The following is a 16,053-nucleotide window of genomic DNA, read 5'->3' as shown; positions in this document are numbered from 1 at the left end:
TGATTTCAAACAGTATTTGAACCCAGGTCTGATGATCAGATTGTTAAATGTAATACAAGGCTAGTTTAGCAGTTGTCTCATTATTGACAGACATGAATAGATATCGTTCCTGGAGGTTATATTGTAGGGTAATCTGATGGCTTCCTATACAACAGCTCATACCAAGTCGTTTCACTGTCATAAAAAATATAATTGCAATTTTATTAGTCGACAAATGAGCCACAACATAGCTGTGTATGTGCCCGAAATGGCACCCTATTCCCTACTTGGTGCACTCCTTTTGATCAGGTCCCATAGGTCAAAAGTGGTGCACTATATAGGGAATATGATGCCATTTGGGACGGACGCAGAGACGTGATGAAAATACATTATAGCCTCATAGTCTATAAGAGTTCTGCCAACGCAAGCGTTTGAGGAGCTGTTCAGAGTAGAGACGTGCTGAAAGCGCACTGCCGCTGGTCAATAGAAACTCGTTCTTTCGGGATGTAGGATGTAGGCGGATGTAGGCTAATCAATTTACCATCGATTAAGAATATTTATTTAGTATAAAATATGCACAGCACGTTCAATAGAGCATTCAATCAATAATTTGCGTCAGTTTCCATGTACATGTTTAGCAACAGTCAGATTATAATAGACGTGGAAAATAGGACGCCACAGCAATATATTTAGAGAGAAACATAGGTTATGATATATACTTGTTATCTTCCGTTTTTAAAATGCTAATTATTTCACACAAACCTATTTAGCAAAAGAAAGCACCTGGGAAGTCTAATGGGTAGTATTTTAACTCAAAGTACGGCTATAAAAAAGTGACGTTTATACAGTAAAAATACTAATTTAACTTGTAACATATACGCTAATTGGATGAGAATATATCCATTAATTTACGTCCGGTGGTTAGCTGTTGCTATTAATAGCCCAGGAAAATAATTTGGAGCGAGATAATGATCCATGTCCGTTAATCAATAGAGTGGATCCGCACTGAGTGACAGTCAGTCAGTCAACTACAGTCAGACTCTCTGTCAGTCAGTCAGTCAGTCTGTCAGTCAGTCAGTCAGTCTGTCTGTCTGTCTGTCTGTCTGTCTGTCAGTCTGTCTGTCTGTCAGTCAGTCGCAGGCAGCCGGCATGTGGAAGAATGCAGAGAGGGGGTGGGGCTGTTTTTCAGAGCATCTACATTCCAAACGTTCCATTGCCAGTAGAGATCATTCTTTGCCTGAAGACAAAGAGAGAGAGAAGCCCACACTGGTGACTTGGTTGGGACTCCGCATCCACAGCCCTAAATCAATTACAATTTCATTTGGTTAGGCTACTCCATGTTTCCACTATACTCAAACTGGACAGTGTTCCTTCTCTACCCAATGGAGAGCACTTACCGGATTTGACTGAACTCTTCATCTCTTCTCCTCTACTCATCCTCTGACGGTTGATCCCTCTGTTCTCAGTGGAACGCTCGCCGAGCACCTGCGCTTGGGAGAAGGGCGTGGAGATACACTCGAAAGGTACTCGTACGCGGCCAGGCTGAGTGAACTGGGGAGTTGGCCCGGTTCTTCCGCGCGCATGGAGGGAGACGTTATGGACAAGCTAGATAGCATGGCTGCGGTGAGTGACTTCGATCCCATTGCGGGAAGCGTCCCGGCCACCAAAGTGGAGATCACCGTGTCATGCAGGTAAGCTTGCAGAAACCGCTGGCTCTGTATCTCTCACAGATAGGACGGTTGCGCTTCGGGGAACAGCGAGCAATACGATTCGCCTAGTTGCACAGTTAATAGACCTTAGCCTAATGATGGAATTGGTATCGGTGATATTATTGGCCTCTATAGATGTCGTATCTGACGCGCAGGGAGAGGGTTAGACGGTAACTAGCCCTAGGCTATGGAAACCCCATTTTCTGAACATGGTGTAATGTGGACATTTCATGTCTACCTTTTAATCAAGTTTTTTTTTAACTCTGTGAGATTTTCCTGAGATTCTTTTTTTTTTAAGGGTGGGGATGGGTGCGAGACTGTTAGACACAAACCGTTTCCTCAAGTGCTTGCTGCGCCACTTTCCCAGCCAGTGAATAAAACAGTCGCGTGCCACAGTTGATATCGACGGTCGGAGAGTTTGTGGGGTGAAAAGTTCGCCCGGGGCGCGTGGCTGTTGTGTTGCCTGCTGCGAAATCTCTATAGAATAAGCATCACAGCACAGTTGAAAAATATATGGCAAATATAAATCAAACTGGATGGACATCAGAAATAGATGGGAGAGGTTGAGGGTAGAGGAAGGACAGGACTGAAAACAAACATAACTATTGTAAAATATACTGTCCGTAAAACATATGTATTATGTATCAGCTGGAAGTAGAAGCCTAATGTGTTGTTGTTTATTAGTTTACTCCAATTAGGGGAGGGGTGGTAGGGTTAGGGGAATATAATAAAGGAAAATATATTTTAAAAACAGATATGTATGTGTGTGTATATATATATTATTTATATATGTATATGTGTGTATGTATATATATATGTATATATATGTATATATATATATATATATATATATATATATATATATATATAGATATATAGATATAGATATATATATATATAATGTACCTGGCTACCTGGGGTGGCAAGTATTCTAGTGGTTAGAGTGTTGGGCCAGTAACCAAAAGGTTGGTGGATCGAATACCGAGCTGCCAAGGTCAAAATCTGTTGTTCTGCCCCTGAACAAGGCAACTAACCCACTGTTCCTAGTCTGTCATTGTAAATATGAATTTGGTCTTAACTGACTTGCCTAGTTAAATAAAAGTTAAATAAAATGAAATATATATATATATATATATATATATATATATATATATATGAAATTATGCAGACAATTACATTGATGGAAGCTACAATGTATCTGCAATATTAAATCTGATCTACCCCCCCTCCTCCAAAAAAAGAAAAGCATAGCCTATATAGCGGAGTTTTTCCCACGATTTCAAGCCTAATCATATTGCCACGACGACTGTGTCCAACTGCCGCACTACAGTGGCGTGGATTGGAGTTATTCGTCCAGCTTCATCGTAAAGCATATACAGTGCCATCAGAAATTATGCACACACCTTGACTTTTTCCACATTTTGTTGTGTTTGTGTTACAGCCTGGATTTAAAATTGATTACATTGAGATTTTGTGACCCTGGCCTACACACAATACCCCATAGTGTCAAAGTGGAATTATGTTTTTAGAAACTTTACAAATGTAATAATAAAGGAAAAGCTGAAATGCCTTGAGTCAGTAAGTATTCAACCCCTTTGTTATTGCAAGCCTAAATAAGTTCAGGAGTAAAAATGTGCTTAACAAGTCACATATTAAGTTGCATGAACTCACTCTGTGTGCAATAATAGTGTTTAACTTGAATTTTGAATGACTGCCTCATCTCTGTACCCCACACATACAATTAACTATATCTAAGGCCCCTCAGTCGAGCAGTGAATTTCATACATAGATTCAACCACAAAGACCAGGAGGTTTTCCAATGCCTTGCAAAAAAGGGCACCTATTTGTAGATGGGTACAAATACAACAACCTGACATTGAGTATCCCTTTGAGCATGGTGAAGTTTATTCATTACACTTTGGATGGTGTATCAATACACCCCAGTCATTACAAAGATACAGACGTCCTTCCTAACTCAGTTGCCGGAGTGGAAGGAAATCGTTCAGGCATTTCACCATTAGGCCAATGGTTACTTTAAAACATTTACTGAGTTTGTATTTGTATTTATTATGGATCCCCATTAGATGTTGCCAAGGCAGCAACATTAATGCAGTTATGTATTAACTATTCTACTACCACATACAACACAACACAAAATCCATGTGTACGTGTGTGTATAGTGCGTATGTTATCTTGTGTCTGTATGTATGTATGCATGTGTCTGTGCCTGTGTGTGTGTCTCTTCATAGTCACCGCTGTTCCATAAGGTGTTTTTTAAATGTGTTTTAAAAAAAAAAATATATTTCTACTGCTTGCATCAGGTGCTTGATGTGGAATAGAGTTCCATGTAGTCATGGCTCTATGTAATACTGTGCGCCTCCCATAGTCTGTTCTGGACTTGGGGACTGTGAAGAGCCCTCTGGTGGCATATCTTGTGGTGTATGCATGGGTGTCCAAGCTGTGTGCTAATAGTTTAAACAGACAGCTTGGTGCATTCAACATGTCAATACTTCTCACAAATACAAGTAGTGCCGAAGTCAATCTCTCCTCTATTTTGAGCCAGGAGAGATTGACATGCATATTATTAATGTTTGTTCTCTGTGTACATTTAAGGGCCAGCCGTGCTGCCCTGTTCTGAGTCCAATTGTAATTTTCCTAAGCCCCTCTTTGTGGCAACTGACCACACGACTGGACACTAGTCCAGGTGCGACAAAACTAGGGCCTGTAGGACCTGCCTTGTTGATAACATTGTTGAGAGTTTAATGACTGTGATATGAGAAAACTACAACATTGTAGTCACTCCATAATACAAACCTAAATTACTAAGTGAAAAGAAGGAAGCCTGTACAGAAAAAAATATTCCAAAACAAGCATCCTGTCTGTAATAAGGAACTAAAGTAAAACTGCAAAATATATGGCAAAGATATTAACTTTACGTCCTGAATACAAGTGTTATGTTTGGGGCAAATCCAACACAACACATGACTGAGCACCACTCTTCATATTTTCAAGCATAGTACTGGCTGCATCATGTTATGGGTATGCTTGTCATCGGCAAGGACTATGTAGTTTTTTAGGATAAAAATAAACGGAATAGAGCCAAGCACAGGGAAAATCCTGGAGGAAAACCTGGTTCAGTCTGCTTTCCAACAGACACTGGGAGACAAATTCACCTTTCAGCAGGACAATAACCTAAAACACAAGACGAAATATACACAGGAGTTGCTTACCAAGACAACACTGAAGGTTCCTGAGTGGCCTAGCTACAGTTTTAACTTAAATCAGCTTAAAAATCTATGGCAAGACTTGAAAATGGCTGTCTAGCAATGATCAACAACCAATTTGACAGTTTTTTTGAAGAATTTGTAAAACAATAATGTGCAAATATTGTACAATCCAGGTGTGCAAAGATCTTAGAGACTAACACAGAAAGACTCACAGCTGTAATCGCTGCCAAAGGTGATTCTACCATGTATTGACAATTTATGTAAATGTGATATTTCTGTATTTCATTTGCAATAAATTATCTAAATTCTTTGAAAATCAATTGAATCCGTTCACGCTGTAACGCAAACAAAATGTGGAATAAATGAAAGGGTATAAATACTTTCTGAAGGCACTGTAGAGGCTATGGCAGGCTACGGCAACCTTAATTGGCTGTTCCTGTATTAAATTTAGTTGCCAATTTCCATTAGAGGTCTGGGAAGTGGAAATAAACACATAATCAAATAACGATAGCCTGTTATCAAGTCCATCTGGAGATATATAGCATACTGCTGTCTGTCTGTCTGACTGGTGAACTGTGTTACTGGTCTAGTTTTGTACTCCCTCCCTCCCTCCCTCCCTCCCTCCCTCCCTCCCTCCCTCCCTCCCTCCCTCCCTCCCTCCCTCCCTCCCTCCCTCCCTCCCTCCTCCCTCCCTCCCTCCCTCCCTCCCTCCCTCCCTCCCTCCCTCCCTCCCTCCCTCTTTCTAACAGAGGCTATACTAGATGCATGTTGGTTAGGCTATCCCTCATTGTAACTTAAAGGGCACATGCTGAATTTTTCTCAATACCGGCAATTGATGAGTGTGTCACAGAGCTATCAGAAATCAATATGATGTCACCGGCCCTGGAGGAGGAGAGAGATTGACCAGGGGCTTTGCTTTGATGCTGCTTGTGGTCTCGCTGGAGCTGCTTACACACACACACACACACACACACACACACACACACACACACACACACACACACACACACACACACACACACACACACACACACACACACACACACCCTCCTATAAATAAAAAGGCTCGCTACTGGCTATTCAATTAACTGGAGGGGAAATTGATATGGTACTGGAGATGCATTACAGTTTAACTTAATGTGTAATAGTCAGCTTAAGCTTGTGTATTTATTTAATATTCAAATTAAGTCTAACCTATCCATCCAATCACCAACCTGTCTCTGTTTCCTTTATTAATGACTCCCTTTGACTGTGACCTTTTGACTGACGTATAGAATCTGAAGGCAGATGTAACAGACAGTAACACGGTTCTTCTATGCTTAGTTTTAATGTGTATTTGGCCAATACACCGATATACGTGGACAAATGTCACCCTATTCTATATATAGTCCACTACATTTGAGCACTTGCACCCTGGTCAGTAGTGTGTGGGTGAGAAAGGAGAGAAAATAGGTGTGTGTAAAGGCCTCAGATTGCAGCACACATGGAATTGAATTGGCGCTCAGCTCTGCTTTCACCCCTACAGCCATTCTAAGATTCTTATCAAATCCCACCTGCCTGCCGCCGTGTGTTAAGGCAGTAAAGCTCCGACAAAACGGGAGGTGCAGAAGGAGATAACCCCTTCAGTATCAAAATATTTATCTGATAGAAACAATCTGCTATCACACAGCAACCTGGTGAGAGAAAGAGAGACAGACAGACAGACAGACAGACAGACAGACAGACAGACAGACAGACAGACAGACAGACAGACAGACAGACAGACAGACAGACAGACAAGACAGACAGACAGACCTGTTTAAAAGGACCTGGGACTCTGAGCACTCCAACCCTGATAGGAGATGGTCTGTATGTGTCGCTGCCTGTCTCCCTTAGAGAGATGCAGTGCAGCATGAATACTTGGCAGACAAAGAGGTTTGAATCCAAGATCAGGGATTTCTATTGGAGCTATTTAGAAGTAGTGTAACCTAGTTACTTTCTTGGACCCTAAGACCCTCACAAACTTCTACAGATGCACCATTGAGAGCATTCTGTCAGGCTATATCACTGCTAGGTACGGCAACTGCACCACCGCCTGCAACCGCAGGGCTCTCCAAAGGGTGGTGTTGGTCAGCCCAACGCATCACTGGGGGCACACTGCCTGCCCTCCTGGACATCTACAGTACCCAGTGTCACAGGAAGTCTAAGAGGATCATCAAGGACCTATTCTGGACTCTGACGTTGCTCGTTCTGACATTGCTCTTTCTGATATTTTTGTATGTCTTTCTTTTAGTTTTTTGGATTATGTGCATATTGTTTTGTATTGCTAGGTATTACTGCACTGGTGGAGCTAGAAACACAAGCATGTTGCTGCACCTGCGATAACATCTGCAAATCTGTCTACGTGACCAATAAACTTTGATTTGCTTTGATTTGCTTACCGCCCCAATAGGTCCACAGACGACACAATCGCAATCACACTGCACACTGCCCTAACCCTTCTGGACAAGAGGAATACCTATGTAAGAATGCTGTTCATCGACTACAGCTCAGCATTTAACACCATAGTACCCTCCAAACTCGTCATTAAGCTCGAGACCCTGGGTCTCAACCCCGCCCTGTGCAACTGGGTCCTGGACTTCCTGACGGGCCGCCCCCAGGTGGTGAGGGTAGGTAACAACATCTCTACCCCGCTGATCCTCAACACTGGGGCCCCACAAAGGTGCGTTCTCAGCCCTCTCCTGTACTCCTTGTTCACCCACGACTGCGTGGCCATGCACACCTCCAACTCAATCATCAAGTTTGCAGATGACACTACAGTGGTAGGCTTGATTAACAACAACGACGAGACGACCTACAGGGAGGAGGTGAGAGCCCTCGGAGTGTGGTGTCAGGAAAATAACCTCACACTCAATGTCAACAAAACAAAGGAGATGATCGTGGACAGGAAACAGTAGAAGGAGCAGCCCCCTATCCACATCGACGGGACAGTAGTGGAGAGGGTGGAAAGTTTTAAGTTCCTCGGTGTACACATCACGGACAAACTGAAATGGTCCACCCACACAGACAGCGTGGTGAAGAGGCGCAGCAGCGCCTCTTCAACCTCAGGAGGCTGAAGAAATTCGCCTTGTCACCAAAAACACTCACAAACTTTTACAGATGCACAATCGAGAGCATCCTTTCGGGCTGTATCACCACCTGGTACGGCAACTGCTCCACCCACAACCGTAAGGCTCTCCAGAGGGTAGTGAGGCCTGCCCAACTCATCACCGGGGGCAAACTACCTGCCCTCCAGGACACCTACACCACCCGATGTCACAGGAAGGCCAAAAAGATCATCAAGGACAACAACCACCCGAGCCACTGCCTGTTCACCCCGCTATCATCCAGAAGGCGAGGTCAGTACAGGTGCATCAAAGCGGGGACCAAGAGACTGAAAAACAGCTTCTATCTCAAGGCCATCAGACTGTTAAACAGCCATCACTAACATTGAGTGGCTGCTGCCAACATACTGACTCAACTCAAGCCACTTTAATAATGGGAAAATTGATGTAATTAAATGTATCACTAGCCACTTTAAACAATGCCACTTTATATCATGTTTACATACCCTACATTACTCATCTCATATGTATATACTGTACTCTATACCATCTACTGCATATTGCCATCTTGATGTAATAAATGTATCACTAGCCACTTTAAACAATGCCACTTTATATAATGTTTACATACCCTACATTACTCATCTCATACGTATATACTGTACTCTATACCATCTACTGCATCTTGCCTATGCCGTTCGGCCATCACTCATTCATATATTTTTATGTACATATTTTTATTCATGGCTTTACACTTGTGTGTATAAGGTAGTTGTTGTGAAATTGTTAGGTTAGATTACTTGTTAGATATTACTGCATGGTTGGAACTAGAAGCACAAGCATTTCGCTACACTCACATTAACATCTGCTAACCATGTGTATGAGACAAATAAAATTGATTTGATTTCTGTTTCTATTGGAGCGGTCTATATTCAGTCTCTTTGGCGTGGAGGGTTAGACAGACAGGAAATGGAATAGTCGAGGTCCAGCTGTGCTTAGGCCAGGGATGTGCTCTGTGTGGTTTTTGGATCAGTTGGTTTGGTCGGTAAGTAGGTTGTTTGTGTATTGAGTTGTTAGTTGAGTATCTTGTCAGTTGAGCATCTTGTTGGTTAAGAATCTTGCGTGTTGAGCATCTTGATGGTTGAGTATCTTGTCAGTTAAGATTCTTGTTAGTTGATCATCTTGATGGTTGAGCATCTTGTCAGTTGAGAATCTTGATGTTGATCATTTTGCTGTTTGAGCATCTTGCTGGTTGAGCATCTTGCTGGTTGATTATCTTGCTGGTTGATCAGCTTACTGGTTGATCATCTTGCTGGTTGAGCATCTTGCTGGTTGAGCATCTTGCTGGTTGAGCATCTTGCTGGTTGATTATCTTGCTGGTTGATCAGCTTACTGGTTGATCATCTTGCTGGTTGAGCATCTTGCTGGTTGAGCATCTTGCTGGTTGAGCATCTTGCTGGTTGATCATCTTACTGGTTGATCATCTTGCTGGTTGAGCATCTTGCTGGTTGAGCATCTTGCTGGTTGAGCATCTTGCTGGTTGATCATCTTACTGGTTGAGCATCTTGCTGGTTGAGCATCTTGCTGGTTGAGCATCTTGCTGGTTGATTATCTTGCTGGTTGATCAGCTTACTGGTTGATCATCTTGCTGGTTGAGCATCTTGCTGGTTGAGCATCTTGCTGGTTGAGCATCTTGCTGGTTGATCATCTTACTGGTTGATCATCTTGCTGGTTGAGCATCTTGCTGGTTGATCATCTTGCTGGTTGAGCATCTTGCTGGTTGATCATCTTGCTGGTTGAGCATCTTGCTGGTTGATCATCTTGCTGGTTGAGCATCTTACTGGTTGAGAATCTTGGCTGTATGATTCATGGGTTCGTTTCCTTTACATACACTAAATGGTTTGTTTGCTTACTTCAGACATAATAATAAGCACAAGAGGATGAGTAACTGTGACTCCAGCTGTATTTCTCCATGTTGATTCCTCTCTGTGTGTCTCCACCAGTATAGCTGAGATCCTGTGTAACAGTGTAAAATGACCTAACGTTAACAAGGACTTTAGCTAAGTGGCTCCAGATAACCAGTGTGTGATTAGTTTTAGTCGTTTGTACATGATACACATGGTACAGTATACACTGCCCAACAAAATGTTTACTTGCAGCTTCCTTCTCAGCAATGCAATAAACACTGTGTTTCTGTTGTGTGGCTTCCTGGTGCTGGAGAGATGGATCAAAAACAGTACTGACAAAATGTCACCAACCCCCTGAAGGGTAAAAACTAGTGTTTTTTTTTCTTATTTCACAATTCTTTCTTCTTCATTTCCTTTTCTTACTCCCTGGAAAGACCAATGGGTTTATTTTTTCCTCTGTGTCCTTTTCTTACTCCCTGGAAAGATCAAACCCCATGACCCAAGTCATTATTTGTACCTATGGAGGTGGTAGGTCTATCCTATCTACCATTGGGCAAAAACTGGTTGAAGAAACATTGTTTCCACGTCAATTCAACCCCAAAAATCTATGTGATGACGTTGAATCAATGTGGAAAACTGATTGGATTTGCAACAAGTCATCAACGTTAAGGGCATATTGTCTTTTTCCTCACCCGACTTTGAACCTAAATCCAACGACATGGTGACATTTTGTGTTGATTTCACATTTGAATTCACGTTAGTTGACAACTCAACCAAATGTAAATCAAAACTGGAATTTGAACTGACGTCTGTGCCCCGTGGGTGCAGACCAGCTCCTAAACTAAAGTCACAACAGGGAAATTCACATAAGTCACTCAGAATCCAGGCCAGTCAATACCTCACCAGTTCTCTGTTCTGGAACACTTACCATTCCACAGAGGAAGAAGAGATTTGGAGAGAATATTCTCTAGAAGGTTGCTGACAGTCAACCCTCTCTCTCTCTTTTCCTCCCTGTGCTCTGTATGGTTCTGTGTCGCTCTCTAGAACAGGCAGGTTTGGTATAACGTATGCACACACACACACACACACACACACACACACACACACACACACACACACACACACACACACACACACACACACACACACACACACACACACACACACACACACACACACACACACACACACACACACACACAGACTGACTGTTTCTATTATGGTTGAGGACACTAGAGAGCATCAGTGAATCTCTATCTCTGGCGTTTCTTTACTACTCCACATATAGAGACTCACCCCCATGCCTTCTGCTGTCCCCCACCACCCCATGACCTCTGCTGTCCCCCCACCACCCCATGCCCTCTGCTGTCCCCCACCACCCCATGCCCTCTGCTGTCCCCCCACCACCCCATGCCCTCTGCTGTCCCCCACCACCCCATGACCTCTGCTGTCCCCCACCACCCCATGACCTCTGCTGTCCCCCACCACCCCATGCCCTCTGCTGTCCCCCACCACCCCATGCCCTCTGCTGTCCCCCACCACCCCATGACCTCTGCTGTCCCCCACCACCCCATGCCCTCTGCTGCCCCCCCATGCCCTCTGCTGCCCCCCACCACCCCATGCCTTCTGCTGTCCCCCACCACCCCATGACCTCTGCTGTCCCCCCACCACCCCATGCCCTCTGCTGTCCCCCACCACCCCATGCCCTCTGCTGTCCCCCCACCACCCCATGCCCTCTGCTGTCCCCCACCACCCCATGACCTCTGCTGTCCCCCACCACCCCATGCCCTCTGCTGTCCCCCACCACCCCATGCCCTCTGCTGTCCCCCCACCACCCCATGACCTCTGCTGTCTCCCACCACCCCATGACCTCTGCTGTCCCCCACCACCCCATGCCCTCTGCTGTCCCCCACCACCCCATGACCTCTGCTGTCCACCACCACCCCATGCCCTCTGCTGTCCCCCACCACCCCATGCCCTCTGCTGCCCCCCCATGCCCTCTGCTGCCCCCCACCACCCCATGCCCTCTGCTGCCCCCCCATGCCCTCTGCTGCCCCCCACCACCCCATGACCTCTGCTGGCTCCACCCCCCCATGCCCTCTGCTGCCCCCCCCACCCCCCATGCCCTCTGCTGCCCCCCACCACCCCATGCCCTCTGCTGCCCCCCACCACCCCATGACCTCTGCTGCCCCCCACCACTCCATGACCTCTGCTGGCTCCACCACCCCATGCCCTCTGCTGCCCCCCACCACCCCATGCCCTCTGCTGTCCCCCACCACCCCATGACCTCTGCTGCCCCCCCATGCCCTCTGCTGCCCCCCACCACCCCATGCCCTCTGCTGCCCCCCATGCCCTCTGCTGCCCCCCACCACCCCATGCCCTCTGCTGCCCCCCCATGCCCTCTGCTGCCCCCCACCACCCCATGACCTCTGCTGGCTCCACCCCCCCATGCCCTCTGCTGCCCCCCCATGCCCTCTGCTGCCCCCCCATGCACTCTGCTGCCCCCCCATGCCCTCTACTGCCCCCCACCACCCCATGCCCTCTGCTGCCCCCCCATGACCTCTGCTGCCCCCCACCACCCCATGCCCTCTTCTGCCCCCCATGCACTCTGCTGCCCCTCCCATGCCCTCTGCTGGCCCCCCCATGCACTCTGCTCCCCCCCCCTCCCCCCATGCCCTCTGCTGGCCCCACTGATTTGGTGTGATAGATTGGTTAGAGTAGAATTATGCCAGTCAATGGATGTGGTGTGTGTGTGTGTGTGTGTGTGTGTGTGTGTGTGTGTGTGTGTGTGTGTGTGTGTGTGTGTGTGTGTGTGTGTGTGTGTGTGTGTGTGTGTGTGTGGGATCCGATGGAATTCATTACCTGCTGAGAATCACACAGAGAAAATCACAGAGGCTATATCACAACAGAGAGATTTGTGACAAATAGTAGTGAAATGTGTGTCTGTGTGTGTGGATCCCCTGGGCCCAGTGTTTGAGACCATAGATTGCTGTCCTCCAGGGACCTGTTTTATGTTTCTCCTGCTTCTCAGAATAACTGCTGCTTCTCAGTCTAACTGCCCCTAGGGAATCAATGTAGGGGAGGATAGGGACAGAGGGGGAGGAGGGAAGATGAGTGGGGGAGTGGATGGATGAGAGGGGGATAGAGGGGGGAGCTGAGAAGGAGAAAAGGGAGGGAACGATGGAGGATTGGAGGCGGAGGAGGGAGGGAAGAGAGAATGAGGGAGGGATGGAGGGAGGAGTGGTGGCCGGAGGAGGGATGGAGGGATGGAGGGTGGAGTGGTGGCCGGAGGAGGGGTGGTGGCCGGAGGAGGGGTGGTGGCCGGAGGAGGGATGGAGGGTGGAGTGGTGGCCGGAAGAGAAAGAAGGGATGGAGGGATGAGTGGTGGCCGGAGGAGGGGTGGTGGCCGGAGGAGAATGGAGGGATGGAGGGAGAAGTGGTGGCCGGAGGAGAATGGATGGAGGAAGGAGTGGTGGCCGGAGGAGGAAGGAGGGATGGGGGAGGGAGGGATTGGTGGCCTGGAGGAGAAGGGATGGAGGAAGGAGTGGTGGCCGGAGGAGGAGGGAGGGATGGAGGAAGGAGTGGTGGCCGGATGAGGAGGGAGGGATGGAGGGAGGAAGGAGTGGTGGCTGGATGAGGAGGGAGGGATGGGGGAGGGAGGGATTGGTTGCCTGGAGGAGAAGGGAGGGATGGAGGAAGGAGTGGTGGCCGGATGAGGAGGGAGGGATGGAGGGAGGGAGGAGTGGTGGCCGGATGAGGAGGGAGGGATGGGGGAGGGAGGGATTGGTGGCCTGGAGGAGAAGGGATGGAGGAAGGAGTGGTGGCCAGAGGAGGAGGGAGGGATGGAGGAAGGAGTGGTGGCCGGATGAAGAGGGAGGGATGGAGGGAGGAAGGAGTGGTGGCCGGATGAGGAGGGAGGGATGGGGGAGGGAGGGATTGGTGGCCGGAGGAGGAGGGAGGGATGGAGGGAGGAGTGGTGGCCTGGAGGAGAAGGGATGGAGGAAGGAGTGGTGGCCGGATGAGGAGGGAGGGATGGAGGGAGGAGTGGTGGCCTGGAGGAGAAGGGATGGATGGTTTCGGAGGAGGAAGAAGGGATGGTTTCGGAGGAGGTGGGTGGAGGAATAATGAAAGTATCAGAATGATTAGGATGTGTGCTCCTGTTGTGGAATTTGATCAAGATACAGTGTGTTTGGAAAGTATTCAGACCCCTTGACTTCTTCAACATTTTGTTGCATTACAGCCTTGTTCTAAAATTGATTAAATAGCAATGAATCTACACACAATACCCCATAATGACAAAGCAAAAACAGGTTTTTATTACAAATAAAAAACTGAAATATCACATTTACGTAAGTATTCAGACCATTTACTCAGTACTTTGTTGAAGCACCTTTGGCAGCGACTCCAGTCTTCTTGAGTATGACGGTACAAGCTTGGCACACCTGTATTTGGGGAGTTTCTCCCATTCTGGAGAGCGTCGCTGCACAGCTATTTTCAGGTCTCCCCAGAGACGTTCGATCTGGTTCAAGTCCGGGCTCTGGCTGGGCCACTCAAGGACATTCAAAGACTTGTCCCGAAGCCACTCCTACGTTGTCTTGGCTGTGTGCTTAGGGTCGTTGACCTGTTGGAAGGTGAACCTTCGTACCAATCTGAGGTCCTGAGCACTCTGGAGCAGATTTTCATCAAGGATCTCTCTGTATTTTGCTCCGTTCATCTTTCCCTTGATCGTGTCTAGTCTCCCAGTCTGAGAGTCTTTAGGTGCCGTTTGGCAAACTCCAAGTGGGCTGTCATGTGGCTTTTACTGAGGAGTGGCTTCCGTCTGGCCATTCTACCATACTATTCAGAGACTTGTCCCGAAGCCACTCTACCATAAAGGCCTGATTGGTGGAGTGCTGCAGAGATGGTTGTCCTTCTGGAAGGTTCTCTCATCTCCACAGTAGAACTCTCGAGCTCTGTCAGAGTGACCATCGGGTTCTTGGTCACCTCCCTGACCAAGGCCTTTCTCCCCAGATGGCTCAGTTTGGCCAGGCGGACAGCTCTAGGAAGAGTCTTTGCTGGTTCCAAACTTCTTCCATTTAAGAATGATGGAGGCCACTGTTCTTGGGGACCTCTTGGGGACAATTCCTTCGACCTTGAGGCTTGGTTTTTGCTCTGATGTGCACTGTCAACTGTGGGACGTTATATAGACAAGTGTGTGCCTTTCAAAATTATGTCCAATCAATAGAATTTACCACAGGTGGACTCCAATCAAATTTTAGAAACATTTCAAGGATGCTCAATGGAAACAGGATGCACCTGAGCTCAATTTGGAGTCGTATAGTGAAGAGTCTGAATACTTTTATGTACATAAAGTATGTGTGTTTAAAAAAAAGTTTTTATGGTTTATTGTGTGTAGATTGATGAGGAAAATGTTTTATTTAATCTATTTTAGAATAACATAGCATTTGGAAAAAGTCAAGGGGTCTGAATAAATTCTGAATGCACAGAATAATCACTCTGCACTCTCTGCCCTGTAAACACACGGCACTAGCTCTTATCCAGAGCGACTTACAAATTGGTGGATTACTTTATCCTATCCTAGGTATTCCTTAAAGAGGTGGGGTTTCAGGTGTCTCCGGAAGGTGGTGATTGACTCCGCTGACGACGCCAGGACAGCGGAGTCAATCACCACCTTCCGGAGACACCTGAAACCCCACCTCTTTAAGGAATACCTAGGATAGGATAAAGTAATCCTTCCAACCCCCCCCCCCCCCCCCCCCCTTAAAAGATTTAGATGCACTATTGTAAAGTGGTTGTTCCACTGGATATCATAAGGTGAATGCACCAATTTGTAAGTCGCTCTGGATAAGAGCGTCTGCTAAATGACTTAAATGTAAATGTAAATGTAAACACACGGCACTAAATCTGATGTGTTCCCTGTAAACACAACACTAAATCTGATGTGTTCCCTGTAAACACACGCCACTAAATCTGATGTGTTCCCTGTAAACACACGCCACTAAATCTGATGTGTTCCCTGTAAACACACAACACTAAATCTGATGTGTTCCCTGTAAACACAACACTAAATCTGATGTGTTCCCTGTAAACACACGCCACTAAATCTGATGTGTTCCCTGTAAACACACAACACTAAATCTGATGTGTT

The 16,053-nt window shown here is 46.6% G+C and overlaps 1 protein-coding gene across 3 annotated transcripts in view; it reads left to right on the top strand.

The window, feature by feature from the left end:
- The window catches only part of LOC106572802 (copine-5), a 195,618-nt gene that overhangs the window by 168 nt on the left and 179,397 nt on the right, over positions 1–16,053 (top strand). For all 3 annotated transcript variants that reach the window (XM_045696442.2, XM_045696439.2, XM_045696441.2), the window contains exon 1: positions 1–1,670. This exon is cut by the window's left edge. In XM_045696442.2, the coding sequence (XP_045552398.1) occupies positions 1,561–1,670 (110 nt within the window). In that variant the 5' untranslated portion in view covers positions 1–1,560. The remainder of the gene's footprint in view (positions 1,671–16,053) is intronic.

The sequence above is a fragment of the Salmo salar genome, chromosome 15 (genome assembly GCF_965601325.2).
Source record: "Salmo salar chromosome 15, fSalSal1, whole genome shotgun sequence".
Lineage (NCBI taxonomy): Eukaryota > Metazoa > Chordata > Actinopteri > Salmoniformes > Salmonidae > Salmo > Salmo salar.
The sequence above is the reverse complement of the archived record's forward strand: the minus strand, read 5'-3'. Positions and strand labels throughout refer to the sequence as shown.